This window comes from Dipodomys ordii, unplaced genomic scaffold (genome assembly GCF_000151885.1).
Source record: "Dipodomys ordii isolate 6190 unplaced genomic scaffold, Dord_2.0 Scaffold98, whole genome shotgun sequence".
In the NCBI taxonomy this organism is placed as follows: domain Eukaryota; kingdom Metazoa; phylum Chordata; class Mammalia; order Rodentia; family Heteromyidae; genus Dipodomys; species Dipodomys ordii.
The window spans coordinates 9229119-9244416 of NW_012267314.1; the positions used below are offsets into that span (position 1 = coordinate 9229119).

The following is a 15298-nucleotide window of genomic DNA, read 5'->3' on the forward strand; positions in this document are numbered from 1 at the left end:
GTCCCCGCGGCCCGGGCTCTGCGCCCCGGTGTGTCGGGACTCGGTTCCACCTCGCGAGGCCACGGTGGGCTGCTTCCCGCCCGGGCGGGTCGTTCCGGCCGGGGGTGCGGGGGGTGTCACCCCGCAAGTACTGCTGCACCTGCTCCACCTCCTGACCCCTGAACGCCCCGCGGGAGCCACTGAGGAGGGGCTCTTCAGGGCGAAGCGTTGCAGGTATGGCACCAGGACTTCTTGCTTTCCGTCCTGCGGGTCCTGGGCCTCGAATTGAGGGCCCGGACCTTGTCCTAGAGCACAAGGCTGTAATTGAGACACAGGTCAGCTTCCAGCCGGTTGCTAGTTAATTGGATGGAGATCAGAGTCTCAGAGACTTTCCTGCCCCTGCTGGCTTCAAACCCTATCCTCGGATCTCAGCCTCCGGAGTAGTGCGGTTTACTGGTGTGAACCATGGGCCCCTGTGATAGGAACTTTTGTTGTTGTTGTTGTTTTTTAAAGAATGGTACCCCAAGCAAACAAACAACAAAAGAACAACAAACCTTTACGTTGTTAATAGATCACTGTATGAAAGATAAAGCACGTTAAAGTGCATTTGGTTTTACTTAAGGATCAGTGTCAACATCTGCACATGATCCCTTGAACTTGATCCCATGGTACTTTTCCCGATTAATTGCTCCAAGTAATAAGATAAACATGTTACTACACGTATTTATATATGTAGATGTGTATCTCAGTGTATGTGTGTCTGGCTGTGTTGCTCTGGACAGTTTATTTCTTTGTAGTACAATTAAAAAAGGTAAAAAAGGCAGGCAGGCATGGTGGTTCATGCCTGTAATCCCAGCATTCAGATGACTCAGAGGATTAGGAGGTCAAGGCCAGGTTGGGTGAGACTGTCTCAAATAAACAAACATAAACAAGTAAGTAAAAGCTGGTGCAGACCCTGCCTCAAATACATACATACAGGCCTACATACATATATACACACACATACGTATGTCCTTATACAGTACAGGCTGGAGGTATGAGTTAGTAGTAGGGCTTATGTGTGGAGGGATCCTGGGTCCAGTCCTATCAACAGAGCCCAACAAACAGATCCCAAACTCCCACATTAAACAAAAGTGCTTCAATTCATCAGTTGGCTTTTCATTTTGAGGTTCCAAAGACCCAACTGAAAGATGTAATAGGGGCTCAGGATCTCACAGAACTAGACATTTAGAGGGAATCTGTCAGCACACTGATGAAATTGATGACATAGGCATTTTCCGTGGACTTGACCCTTGTAGTCATATGACGGAGGCCAGCCATCATAAGCCCACATGGCCTTCAAGCTTGCCCCAGTAGAGAGTCAACTTCTCTTTGTCTCAGGAAGCAGACCATTCTTGGTCTCCCAGATTGCCTTCTCCTCCTCATCCACAGGCCTGGCTGGGTTGCACACCCATGCTGTAGCTGCCACATAAGCTGGTAGGTGACTTGGGACCGGAACATGTCTTTGGAACTGCACCTGATGTCCTTGAGTGAAGTCTTGTCAGCCAGTATAGGCTCCTGGTCATTTGAGAGATGTAGGGCTTACTATGGAAATATTCTTACAGAGGGAGAGGAGCTGGACCAAGTGGAGGTGGGCCAGAGACAGGGGTTTGCATCTAGGTCATGAGGACAGTTCCTGATGGGTAGATCTACCGTGTTTTAGATAGTTTTCATTCCGCCCCTACCCCTGTAGCTTGAACTCAAGGCCTTGAGTTTTCTTGGCTTTCTTGCTCACGCTGGTGTTCTATTACTTGAGTCATGCCTCTAGTCCTGCTCTTTGCTGCTTATTTTGGACTTTCATGGACATTTTTTGGAGGTGTGTGTGTCAGGAATGGGTTCAAATTGTAATACTCCAGATCTCAATTCCTGAATAAAACTAGGATTACAAGTGTGAGCTACAGTGCCTGGTTCAGATGTTACCAGAGTGAAGCTGTTTAGGCTCAATATAGTATTGCCCAGAAAGAGTCTGTGTCACAAGTAAGTTTTAAATTTGAATCAATCTATAAAACAACAGCGTCTGTATCACTTCTGTCCCCCACCTTCCCTCATCACGTTGTTTAGGTTTTACGCATATCTTCTTGGCTTTAGAAACCTTCATCCCTCTGGTTACAAAGTCACTTAATACGTCAACACAGGTGTTATATGTAGTGCTTTAAAGATTGGGGATGAGAATGGGTTGTCTAGAACTCCTGTTTCTGAGCTGAGAAGATTTCATGGTGGGACAGGTGCCAACCGGACAGGAGGAGGGCGGCGTGGCTTATAGTCACAGGATGTGGAGGTAACATTTGAGAAAGGGGGTGGACACCAGAGGAAGGGGAGGGCGGGGTTGTTATTTCAAATGTATGCATCCGTGTGGTACCTGTGTTCATTCCTCTTCTCCCATAGGTGGTACTGGCAAAAGGAAAAACGACCACAGTTTGTAAACTTTATGAATGATAATTACTCCCCTGGTTTTAATTATGAAGATTTTGGGCCACAGTTTACAGCCAAGTTTTTTAATGCCAATCAGTGGGCAGAAATTCTTCAGGCCTCAGGGGCCAAATACGTTGTCTTAACTTCCAAGCATCATGAAGGTAAGTTCAGAGCAATGACCAAGTCTACAGCTTTAGAGTGGGTGCATTTAAAGTACAGAATTAGTGGGAAAGAATGTCCTGTGGTGTGTGTCCTCTCTGTCACCTCCTCCTACCCCTTAATGAGCTCTCAAGGTGTAGGGATTTACTGTCTGTAATGAAAACATTGTCAGGAAACACAGTCCTCAAGCAAGCAGTGTACCTGGCTCTTGGAGCAGACAAGAATCTTGCAGGAATCTAGCTCAGCATCTTCATTACCAATGGTGGTGACCTCTGATTAGCCGGGAGAGGTAGAAGCTGCTCCTCTCTGAGCTGTGGTCTGCTGTCGTTGATTCCTTGTTTCATGTTAGCCTCTGTGCCAGCAGTTGCTAGGTATATAACAGGAGGGTTTCCTCACAGATCTCAAAGTCTGTAAGGAAGAATACTGGGCCATCCAGTCCTCACAAGGAGCCCCGAACTTTCCCACATTGTTTCTCTCATCAGAACAGAATGTGAGAGAAGGGTGGGGGGAGAATAAATGGGAAGGGGAGAGAACGATGGAAGGGGTGACATTGATTAAGACGCGTTGTACTCACATGTTGAACGAAACCTTTTTGTACAACTACCTGAAGATAGTAAAATCATAGGTAAATAAAAAGCAGAAGATAGACCATGAAAAAAACCATCATGAAGCACTTGTTTGTATAAGCAGTTATCTATGGATCGTATCTGATTTGTTCTGACATATTTGTGGGTTAAATTTACCGAAGTAAAGTTGATATTGCCTTACAAGGATTTTAAATCTTCTTCCTCAGGTTTTACCCTTTGGGGTTCAGAGTATTCCTGGAACTGGAATGCTGTGGATGTGGGGCCGAAGAGGGACATTGTCAGAGAACTTGAGATGGCCATTAGGAACAGAACTGACTTGCGCTTTGGACTCTACTATTCGCTTTTTGAGTGGTTTCATCCGTACTTCCTTCAGGATGAATCCACTTCCTTCTCTACGCGACAGTTTCCATTTTCAAAGGCATTGCCTGAGCTCTATGAGCTAGTAAACAGGTATCAGCCAGATGTTCTGTGGTCAGATGGAGATGGAGGAGCAACGGATCAATACTGGAACAGCACGGGCTTCCTTGCGTGGCTGTATAATGACAGGTATGTTGTATCTGCCTCAGACGCTTCTAAGACACATGGAGCATTCTAACTCCCAGGCTTCTTAAAGTATTTCCTTTTAGATGTATTCATAATTTGAGGTGGGGGGAGGGTATCATTGCAAACAGTGCTTATTAGTTATAGGAATATTTTCTCCAAACTCTTCAGGAGTTAAATTTAAAACATGCCTTATTTTGAAATTAAGATTAAAAAAAAACAACAACACAAGATCTCTGGGTTCTAGTGGCTCACGCCTATAATCCTGGTTATTCAGAAGGTTGTGATATGAAGATTGTGGTTCAAAGCCAGCCTGGCCGGAAAACTCTGTGAGATTCTTTTTTTTTTTTTTTTTGTCGGTCATGGGGCTTGAACTCTGGGCTTAGGTGCTGTCCCTGCACTCTTCAGCTCAAGGTGAGTGCTCTACTGCTTGAGCCACAGCACCACTTCTGGTTTTCTAGTGGTTTATTGGAGATAAAAGTCTCATGGACTTTCCTTCCTGGGCTGGCTTTGAACCACGATCCTCAGATCTCAGCCTCCTGAGTTGCTAGGATTAAAGGCATGAGCCACCAGTACCCGGCTCATCTGTGAGATTCTTATCTAGAATTTGCCACCAAAATGCTAGAAATGGGGCTGTATCTTAAGTGGTAGAGCACTAACCTTAAGCTCAGGGACAGACTGACCTGAGTTCATACCCCAGAACTGGTGTGTGTGCACGTGCGTGCGCAGCATCAAAGACTTTTGAAGTTTTCATTTTAGCTATGAGGGAAGCAGTGGACTGTTGTTCAAGACTGTCCTGATCAAAAATTTTTCAAGACCACCTCAACCAGCAAAAAGCTTGACACAATGGTATGTGCCATTTATCCCAGAAACATGGGAAACATAAATAGTATCATAGTCCCTGCCAGTGCAGACAAAAAAATGAGAGACTCTTTGAGAAAAAGAACGAAGGCAAAATGATTGGATATGTGGCTCAGGTGCATTAAGAACGTGAATTCAAACCTCAGAACCATTAAAAAGAAAAAGTACTCATTTCATAAGTCCCTATTTTTATCTCCTACTCTGTTCTTTTAGGACCCAGACATTATGCTCCTGACTATGTGTCCTTCCATTCTTTTGATTGCTTCTTTTTGTTGTTTTTTTGTTTTACCTTCCAACAGGCCTGGCCACCTTGTTGATGTCAGTCTGCCTCCTCTTTTCCTTAAGTATCAAGATCTTACTTTCTGTTCTTTCCTGGCATTTTCAAGGTTGTCTAAGAGAGCATGGAGCTCTGAGGAGGTCCTCCGTTAGTTTGCTTAAGTAGAAGGTGCTCAGTACTTTGCTATGAAAACAGGCAATCCTTTATATGTGCTTCCTGGATTCCCAAAGGGCCCAAACAAAAATGTTCTGAAGAACTCTTGAAATTACTCAAAGCAGCAGTGTCTCCAGACCTTCTTCCAAGGGGAAAACCCATCTTCTTCAATGTGGTGAATCAAAACTGTTCACTGTAAGTGGAACCCAGTTTCCTCTGTGTGAACTACCAGTCATGATAAGAAATATTGTGGGGAAATTGGAATGGATAAAGAAAACATAGAACAAATACACAATGCATATTCAGCCCTAACCAAGAATGGAATCATGTAGTTCCAGGGAAATGGTTGGAACTGGAGATCATCATGTTGAGAGAGAGAAACCAAATTCAGAAAGACAAATATCACATGATGAGGGAAGGGAAGACTGAGAAAGGGAGGGGGGAAAAGGAGAGGGTGATGTAAGAAATGTGATCTAGGTCTATTATCTTTCATTATACATGTATGAAATAGTATATGTTTTAAAAGGAGAGGAGAGAATGGGATTAAGAAAAAGTAATGGATGAACTTGAAGACAGTACAGTAGACTCTTGCTATCTGCAGGAATCTTGTTCCAAGGAGACTACCACTGTGGAAAAACCACACACGCTCGGGATGCCTAGAGTTCAGGACTATACAGCAGAAAAGGGATTCATTTTTCCCATACGCACACGATGTGCCACGTCTCAACAAATCTCTGACTTTCACATGATTGTTTAGATTGAGCACATTTTTACCTTGCTTTTTGGAAGACATATTTGCACAAAACTAAGGGCAGGGAAACACTAAACACTAAGTCACTACTCAGTGACTTAAACACAGCGACAAGTAAGTAGAACTTGCTAAGGGCATCTCCACAGCAGCTGAGCTGTGCAATGTACATGGGGGAATTGAAGGTGGTTTTTAAAAAATTTCTTTTTTTTTCCTTTTGAGGATACTTTTGGGGATTTGACTTCTGGCCTTATACTTGCTAGGCAGATGCTCTACCATTTGAGCCACACCTTCAGCTCTTTTTGCGTTAGGTTTTCAGAAAGGGTCTAGCCTTGGACTGTAATCTTTCTATTATGATTCCTCTGTAGCTGGTATTATAGGCATCTGTCACATGCCTCTGCTTTATTTAGCTTTTTCATTAGGCACAATCATAAAAGAAAGCCTAGTATGTATATGTACATGCCATATATATATATATATATATACACACTATCTGTGTGATATGTATTGCACATATGTATGGTATATAATACATATCACAAATATAAAAGCTGTGTGTACGTGTGTCTATAACATGTATATTATACATGTATTGTTATATAATAGGTTTAATATTATATATGAAATACATGTAGATTAATCCTTGGTAAGAATACTAATTGAGTTTAAATTCAGTTTTGGCTGCCATTCACAGTGTCAGAGGTGGAGGTTCAAATAATCACATAATGCCCTTCCTTATGCGGGGCACTGGCCTGAGTATTTCATCAGTTACTTTTGTTCTAATAATGCTAAGGGAATTCATCATGGAGAGCAGTTAGAGAACATGCTGTTGTTCTGCGAGTAAGGACCCCAGTTACCCCAAGTCTGTTGGACTTCATAACCCTGGGCTTTCCACTCATAGGCTATGGACATTTTTAGGAGTGACTTTCATATAGAACTGTCTACAAGTGACATTTCCTTTTGTACTAGAAACCACTTTGTTATTATTATCATTATTATTATTGTTGTTGTTGTTAATTTAAAGTGTTTTTCCTTTCAGCCCAGTTCGGGATACTGTGGTCACCAATGACCGCTGGGGAGCGGGCTGCATGTGCAAGCATGGCGGTTACTACACCTGCAGCGATCGATATAACCCAGGACATCTTTTGCCACATAAGTGGGAAAACTGCATGACAATAGACAAGTCGTCTTGGGGCTACAGGAAGGAAGCTTGGATTGGAGACTATCTAACGATTGAAGAATTGGTGAAGGTACGGTACAGTGTCTGGTAGCTAGTTTTTTGTTTTTTTAAAATAGGGTTTCACTATATAACCTAGATTAGTCACAAATTCATGGTTCTCCTACCTCAGCCTCCTCAGAGAATGCTGGGATCCCAGGCCTATACCACCGTGCCTGGCTCCTCTACTGGAATATTGAAATAGTCTCTCTCTCGTTTTTTTTTTCTTTGGTGCCAGTATGGTGTCGAACTCAGGGTCTAGACTCTATTCCTTAGCTTTTTCACTCAAGGCTGGTGCTCGGCCACTTGAGCCATTGTTCCGCTTCTGGCTTTGGGGTAATTAATTGGAGATAAGAGTCTCACAGACTTTTCTCCAAGAGCTGGCTCTGGACCTCAGATCTCAATCTTGAGTAGGATTACAAGCCTGAGTCACCAATGCCCGCTTGTAGTATTCTTAAATGTGAGATTGTACGAGAACTATTTCTTGTAATCTGGGTTCTTTGGTGGCATGCAAACACAGATTATTAGTATAATCTATGCCTCTATTTCTAGCTAGTTACTGTGTACATATAAAAATGCATGATCAGGGCTGGCAAGTTGGCTCAGTGGTAGAGTGCTTGCCTTGTATGCATGAGGCCTCGGGTTCGATTTCTCAGCACCACATAAGCAGAAAAGTCTGGAGCAGCACTGTGGCTCAAGTGATAGAGCTGAAGAGCTCAGGGACATTGCCCAGGTCCAAAGTTTGGGCCCCATGACCGACAAAAGAAAAAAAAAAAGCATGATCAGCTGGGCATTAATGGCTCCTATCTAATCCTAGTTACTTAGGAGGGTGAGATCTATCACAATTCAAAGCTAGCTTGGGCAGCAAAGTCTTACCTTCAATAAACTACTAAAAAAACTCTTAAGTGGAGCTTTGACTCAAGTGGTACAGTGCTAGCTTTGAGCAAGAGAAGTAAGGGAAGGTACCCAGACCCTGCATCCAAGACCCGGATTTGCACCAAGAAAAAAAAAAGCAATGTAAGTAGAATTTTTCTTTTCTGAGAACTGTGTTTATTCTTAATTTTTCAGCAACTAGTGGAGACAGTTGCTTGTGGAGGAAATCTTCTGATGAACATTGGCCCCACATCAGATGGCATCATTTCTGTCATTTTTGAGGAGAGACTGAGGCAAATGGGGAGCTGGCTGAAAGTCAATGGGAAAGCCATTTATGAAACCAGCCCTTGGCGATCTCAGAACGACACTCTTACCCCAGAGGTGTGGTAAGTCTTTCTGGTTGTCTAAAAGTACTATTCGATATGGCAAGGCACTTAGAATTTCTCAGAGATAGAATGAGAAAAGGAAGATAAGGGAGAAATCAGAAGAATACTATACAGAAACCGTATGATAATTTAGTGAGATACAAAGAGAAGGAAGGAAGGAGAAGACTTGGCATGTTTTTAAACGGAATGTCTATCCATTTCTGCTGAAGTCATTTCTAGAGATAGCAGAGTACACATTTCAGTTAAGAGCAGTGAGCTTTTTAAAAAAATAAAATTGTAAGCTGTTCTAGTAAGTAAAAATAGTTAATTGATTGGCGAATCTAAGACAGACTACAATTTAGTCAGTTTGGTAAATTCAAACTTTCAGGTAAGACATACCACCAAATTAGCAAGAAACCCCCTCCCCCCAGGGAAAATAAGTTAAAATCAGCCAAAACAGAGAGGATAGTGGGAAAATGGTAGTGTATGAAGCACTGGGGGTATCTGTCTTGCTTCTCTAGTTGGTAGTTGTACTAGTAGAATTTGTGTCATGATTAACAAGTACCAGAAAAAAATAACTTGACTCCATAATCATTATGGGAATAAATGCAGATAAAAACTACTAAGGTACAACCTTGCATCCATTAGAAAGCTACTACTTAAAAAAAATGGTAGTGGAGACATTGGAGCGATTAGAACCCTTGTGGGAATGTAAAGTGGTATAGCCATTTGGGAAACACTGTAGTAGTTCCTTAAAAAAGAGCGGGCAGGCCAGTGGCTCACACCTGCCATCCAAGCTACTCAGGAGGCTGAGATATGAGAATCATGGTTCAAAGCCAGCCTGGGCAACAAATCCAAGGAACTCTGATCTCCAGTTAACCAGCAAAAACCCCCAGAAAGCTGGAAGTGTAGACGTGACTCAAGTGGGAGACCACCACCTTGAGTGAAAAAGCCAAGTGAGAGCGTAAGGCCCTGAATTATCCAAACCCTGTTTCTTGTGTGTGTGAGCACACACAGTCATACAGATAAATAATCAACTGTACTTTTTCCACTTTACCATGAACTTCTGGGTATGTCTAGAAACACATGCATTCTTTTTTTTTTTTTTTGGGTCCGGTCGTGGGGCCTGAACTCTGGGCCTGGCCGCTGTCCCTCAGCTCTTCAGCTCAAGGCTAGCGCTCTACCACTTAAGCCACAGCACCACTTCCGGCTTTTTTCTTTTTGCTTATGTGGTGCTGAGGAATCAAACCCAGGGCCTCAGGCATGCAAGGCAAGCGCTCTACCACTGAGCCACCTTCCCAGCCCAACACATGCATTCTTGGACAAGGGTAAATTAGCTCATCTTGGCTTTAAGACCAACCCTGTTTTCTGGATCCCAAATCATTCCATGCAAGAGTTCTCCTTTTTTGAGTTCTCCTTTTTTGGTCCTCATCTTCAGTTCCTCCTGTTTTAGTAGCTGCTTCCAAAAGTCACATAGGAACAGGTTCTTTCCTTTCCTCTCCCTGTCTTTTCCCTTCCCTTTTCTCCCTTCATTCCTTTGTTCCTTCTTTCCCTTCCCTTCCCTTCCTCCCTCCCTCCCTTCCTCCCTTCCTTCTTTTCTTTCCTTCCTTTCATCCCTCCCTCCTTCCTTCCCACCCTCTTTTTTCTTTTTCTTTGCTTGCTAGTACTGAGGCCCTAGGTGCTGTGTCTTACCTTTTTTTTTTCCTCAAGGCTGGCACTTTTAACATTTGGTCTGCATTTCTGGGTCTATTTTCTGGGTAATTGGAGACAAGAGTCTCATGGACTTTCCTGCCCAAACTGGCCTCAAAATGTGGTCTTCAGATCTCAGCCTCCTGAGTGACTAGGATCAAAGGTGTGAGCCACTGGTACCCAGCAACAATTTTTTTTTTTTAATGTTGGAGGAGTAGAAGGGGGGGGTGCTTTTTATAGCACCAGGAAGTGGGTAGATATTTGCAATATGAGAATAATTCTGTAAAACAATCCCACACCTGACCAAGGATGAGAAACATAGGCTGTAACTTGTCATAATGCTTTTTATTTTAAATTCTAACCAGGTACACAGCTAAATCTAAGGAAAAGTCAGTCTATGCCATTTTCCTTAGATGGCCCACCTCTGGACAGCTGTTCCTTGGCCAACCCAAAGCTAGTGTGGGGGCAACAGAGGTAAGAGGGAAATGTGCATTTATTAGTTTTTAAATTGTTGACTAAAATGTTCGGGTAAGAACATAACTTCTCCTCTTAGAGTAACCTTAAAATGAGTCTTAAAATCGATAAATATTTAGCAAAAACTTTGAAATTTTTCCTAAGAAAATTAAGCTTAGGCCGGGAGCTGGTGGCTCACGCCTGTAATCCTAGCTACTCAGGAGGCTGAGATCTGAGGATCGCGGTTCAAAGCCAGCCCGGGCAGGAGAGACCGTGAGACTCCTATCTCCAATAAACCACCAGAAAACCGGAAGTGGCGCTGCAGCTCAAGTGGTAGAGCGCTCGCCTTGAGCTGAAGAGCTGAGGGACAGCGCCCAGGCCCAGAGTTCAAGCCCCACGACCGACCAAAAAAAAAAAAAAGAAAATTAAGCTTAGAGCCACATATTTTGGGTATAAGCTCATAATCCTACCTACTTGGGAGGCTGAGATTGTGAGGATTATTACAATGCAACGTCAGCTCAGGCAAAAAGTTTACAAGACTCCATTTCAACCTATTAAAAAAAAAAGCTGGCTTTAGTGGTATGGATCTGTCACCTAGACAAGACTTCAGGTACTCTGCTGTCCTGGAAACATAAAAAGGACTGGAGGCATGGCTCAAGTGGTAGAGCACTTGCCTAGCAATCTCAAGGCCTTGAACTTGAACTCTTAACACTACTAAAACAAAACAAATTCCTCAGTTTGTAAGCTGCAGGATCTCCATGCATGTCATGTAATAATATCCTTCATAGTTTTTCTCTGTTCAAGTTCACTGAATGCACCCAACATGAATTTTTTTTTAAAAACTAGAATTCAGGAGTTTCCCCTAATTATTCCCCAGAGCACATCTGAAGAAAAGTAAGACGGCATGACCCTGCTGTTCCAGTCAAGATGGTGGTAGTCATTAGTTAATGTGTTGATTCATTTGGAAGTTTTCCTATGCCACCTCTTGCAATTAATTTCCAACACCTATCAGGCAGAAAGAGACAGCTCAACTCTAACCTTGAACTATAGCTTTAACAGTGCTGCTAAAGCTTGTGCTTATAATTCTAACTACTGAGGCTGAGATCTGAATGATCAAAGACACTAAACTCGATCTCTAAAGTGTTAGAAATGGCTTGAGATGTCCCATAGAAATACGGACACCAACTCAAAAAGGAACTAGCAAGGCAAAGTGCAGAAAGGTGTATCCTCAGCCAAAAAGTCTGCCGAGCAAGCACTCAGCATGCAGGCCACTCCCTTTTTATTCTTAGTCAAGCCCTCTGCTTGCACTGGCTAAGCCCAAGTTCACAACCTGCAAAAGGATGTGGCTTCATTAACAGAGTATAACTAAAATTCAAGGAGATTCTAACAGGATGTCTTAATTAAAATGCAGCAGGAGAAGGATGTAGCTAAAATGTATTAACAAGGGCCAAGCCACTTGATCTCTTCAGGAAAACATTTCTCACAAGGTTGACAGAAAGGAAGCAATTGACTTTGATTAAAAAAAAAAAAAGAACTTCTTTCACACAAATAAACAACAAAAAACAGGGCTAGAGCCTTGACTCAAATGGCAGAGCACCAGATAAGCAAGTACAAAGTACGGAACTCAAACCCCAGTACTGCCAAAACAAAGTACAACTGGAAAAGATAGACAATAACATTAACCTTTTGCCTAGATTCTCTTTGGAAAAAAAAGTACTGTCAAAGTGCATTTTTTTTTTCAATTGATCCATCTGATAGGTAAAAATGTATGGCTTAGAGTAACTGTAGAACCTATAGAGAACTACTTTCTTGAATTCACTGAGTATAATTGAGACAGGGTAATAAACAATTCTAGTAATTGTTGATTAGACTTACATTATTATGTATTCTTGGGAGGTTATTGGCAAACATGGGGAGGATTGGAGGCTGACCTGGAGAAGGGAGCCTTTCTTCAAACGTTTCATGGAAGAAATGGGCAGGCCCACGCTGGGCAGATTATTTCAGTCATTTTCAATCCCTACTCTAATGCTTCATTCAACCTTCACTATTCTCCAATCTGCACACTTTTATTTCCCTCTTGCGAGTAACAGAGGAGTAAGATAGAGGCATTTATATAGGGTTGTGAATACCATTTACTCAAATAGCATGTGAACGGCTAAAGGTTAAAAAAATGAATATTCTGTGTCTAGTGTGTGTGTGTGTGTGTGTGTGTGTATTTAGAAATACCAGTTATTCCTTCCCCATAGAACATAGGAGTCAAAGAGATACATTAGAAAACATCTGTGTTTATGTTTTTTTATTTCAGGTGAATCTACTGGGCCATGGACAACCACTTAACTGGACTTTGGCCAAGCCAAGTGGCATTATGGTAGAGTTGCCGCAGCTGAGCATTGACGAGATGCCCTGTGAATGGGGCTGGGCACTTGCACTGACAAACGTAACCTAACATGTACCAGAGGCCCACACTGGTTAACTTGAGCTCTAAGGACGTCATGTGTTTACTGTGATAGCACATGGAGAAAGCAAATATACCACTGACCAAGAAAAGCCAAATAATTAGGCAGTGCAGCCCTTTTTTCCCTTCTCCCTAAGTTCTTCACTAAATCACACATGGCAACCATTTTAGCTTTCCTCTGAATTTTTCCATAAAGTCTCTTAACATTGGATTTGTTTCTATGTGTAAGTCAGAGGTAGAACTTTGTTTTAGAGCAACTAGGAATTGGTGATGCTCTCCTATTCCTATGTAGGGTACCTGGAAATAGAACCTTTAAAGAAGTTATTAAGGTTGCATGATGGGATCATGTGAAATTAAAAAGCTTCTACACAGCAAAAAAAAAAAAAAAAAGAGAGTGAGAGAGACCTTTATCAGAATCAATAGACAATCTGAAATTGGGGACAAATCTTTGCCGGGGGGCTGGGAAGGTGGCTCAGTGGTAGAGCGCTTGCCTTGCATGCATGAGGCCCTGGGTTCGATTCCTCAGCACCACATAAGCAAACAGAAAAAAGCTGGAAGTGAGGCTGTGGCTCAAGTGGTAGAGCACTAGCCTTGAGCTGAAGAGCTGAGGGACAGTGCCCAGGCCCAGAGTTCAGGCCTCACGACTGGACCAAAAAAAAAAAATCTTTGCCGGCTATTTTTTTATTGGCTGAAGGATTAATCTCCAGAATATAAGAAGGGATCCAAATATTAAATGCCAAAGAACAACCCAATTAATGAGTGGGCAAATGAATTAAACAGTTTTCCAAACAAATAGAAATGGCCAATAAATAGATGATGAGCTGGGCACCAGTGTAATCCCAGCTACTAAGGAAACCAAGACCTGAGGATCCTAGTTCAAGGCCAGCCCAGGCAGGAAAGTCTGTGAGACTCTATCTCCAATTAACCAGCAAAAATCAGCAAGTGGGCTTGGTGCTGGTGGCTCACGCCTGTAATCCTGGTTACTCAGGGGGCTGAGATCTGAGGATCACGGTTCAAAGCCAGCCCAGGTAAGAATGTCAGTGAGACTCGTATCTCCAATAAACCACCAGAAAACTGAAGTAGCACTGTGGCTCAAGTGGTAGAGCACTCACCTTGAGCTGAAGAGTGGAGGGACAGCACCCAGGCCCAGAGTTCAAGCCCCGTGACTGACAAAAATTGGCAAGTGGAGCTGTGGTTCAAGTGGTACAGTGCCAGACTTGAGTGATAAAATTAAGGTATAGAACTTAGGCCCCAAGTTCAAGTCCCAGTAATTGCCCACCCCTATCCCCTTCCCCCCCCCAAAAAAAAACAGATGCAAATATGTTCAACATAGCCACCAGGGACACTCAAATCAAAAGAACACAGAGATTCCATTTTACCCGTCTCAGTAGCTAATATCAAGAAAACAGCAATAGCCAGGCTCCAATGGCTCACGCCTGTCATCCTAGCTATTCAGGAGGCTGAGTGAGATCTGAGGTTCATAGTTCAAAGCCAGCCTGGGCAGGAAAGTCCGTGAGACTCATCTCCAATAAACCACCAGAAAACCGGAAGTGGCACTGTGGCTCAAATGGTAGAGTGCTAGCCTTGAGCTGAAGTGCTGAGGGACAGCACCCAGGCCCAGAGTTCAAGCCCCATGACTACCACCACCAACAAAAACAGCTATAGACACTGGCAAGGATGGGGTGGAGGAGGAACCTTATGCCTTATACATTGTTGCTAGGAGTGTGAAGTAGTGCAGACACTATACAAGTCAGTATGGAGGTCCCTCAAAACACTATAAAGTCCGAACTACCCTATGATTCTGTTATAGCACTCCTGGGCAAATAGCTGAAGGAATACAAATGAGCATGCTGTAGATACCTGCACACCCATGCTTATAGCAGTACTATCACAGCAGTCAAACTGGAACCAGCCTAGGTGCTCATCAACTGATGAACAAAACATGTGATAGACTCATACTTGTAATCTCAGCTACTTAGAAGGCAGGTAAGGGAGGATTGTGGTTGGAAGCCACTATCTAGTGCAGGAGAACTAGAAACCTGATCACAAGATTATAAGCTGGGCATGGTGACACACACCTGTAATCCTAGCTACAGAGAAGGTGTAGGTAGGAGGGTAGTGGGCTGAGAAGAGCAGTGGTCAAGTAGTCCCTGGCAAAATGATACCCTATCTGAAAAAAATCAATGAATAATAAAAACTAGAAAACATGGCTCAAATGATAAAGCCCCGAGTTCAATCCCTAGTATTCCCGTCCCCCCCACACTCACATGAACTATGTACTACGTAACTTGTGGGCAGGGATGGAGCGGGAACTGGGGCAGAACAAAGGAAGGGGTGACATTTTTGAAAAAAGAAATGTACTCAGCCAGGTGCTGATGGCTCATAGTTGTAAACCTAGCTATTCAGGAGGCTGAGATTTGAGGATCGCAGTTCAAAGCCAGCCTAGGAAGCAATGTCTGTGAGACTTATCTCCAATTAACCACCAGAAAACT

General features: G+C 43.1%; 1 protein-coding gene across 1 annotated transcript in view; it reads left to right on the top strand.

Annotated features, from left to right (window-relative positions):
- The window catches only part of Fuca2 (fucosidase, alpha-L- 2, plasma), a 13596-nt gene extending 400 nt beyond the window's left edge, over nucleotides 1–13196 (top strand). Inside the window, exons 2-7 of the mRNA XM_013027005.1 lie at nucleotides 2404–2591; nucleotides 3383–3722; nucleotides 6795–7005; nucleotides 8040–8230; nucleotides 10264–10372; nucleotides 12657–13196. Of these exons, the coding sequence (XP_012882459.1) occupies nucleotides 2404–2591; nucleotides 3383–3722; nucleotides 6795–7005; nucleotides 8040–8230; nucleotides 10264–10372; nucleotides 12657–12797 (1180 nt within the window). The 3' untranslated portion in view covers nucleotides 12798–13196. The remainder of the gene's footprint in view (nucleotides 1–2403; nucleotides 2592–3382; nucleotides 3723–6794; nucleotides 7006–8039; nucleotides 8231–10263; nucleotides 10373–12656) is intronic.
- Nucleotides 13197–15298: the final 2102 nt, after the last annotated feature.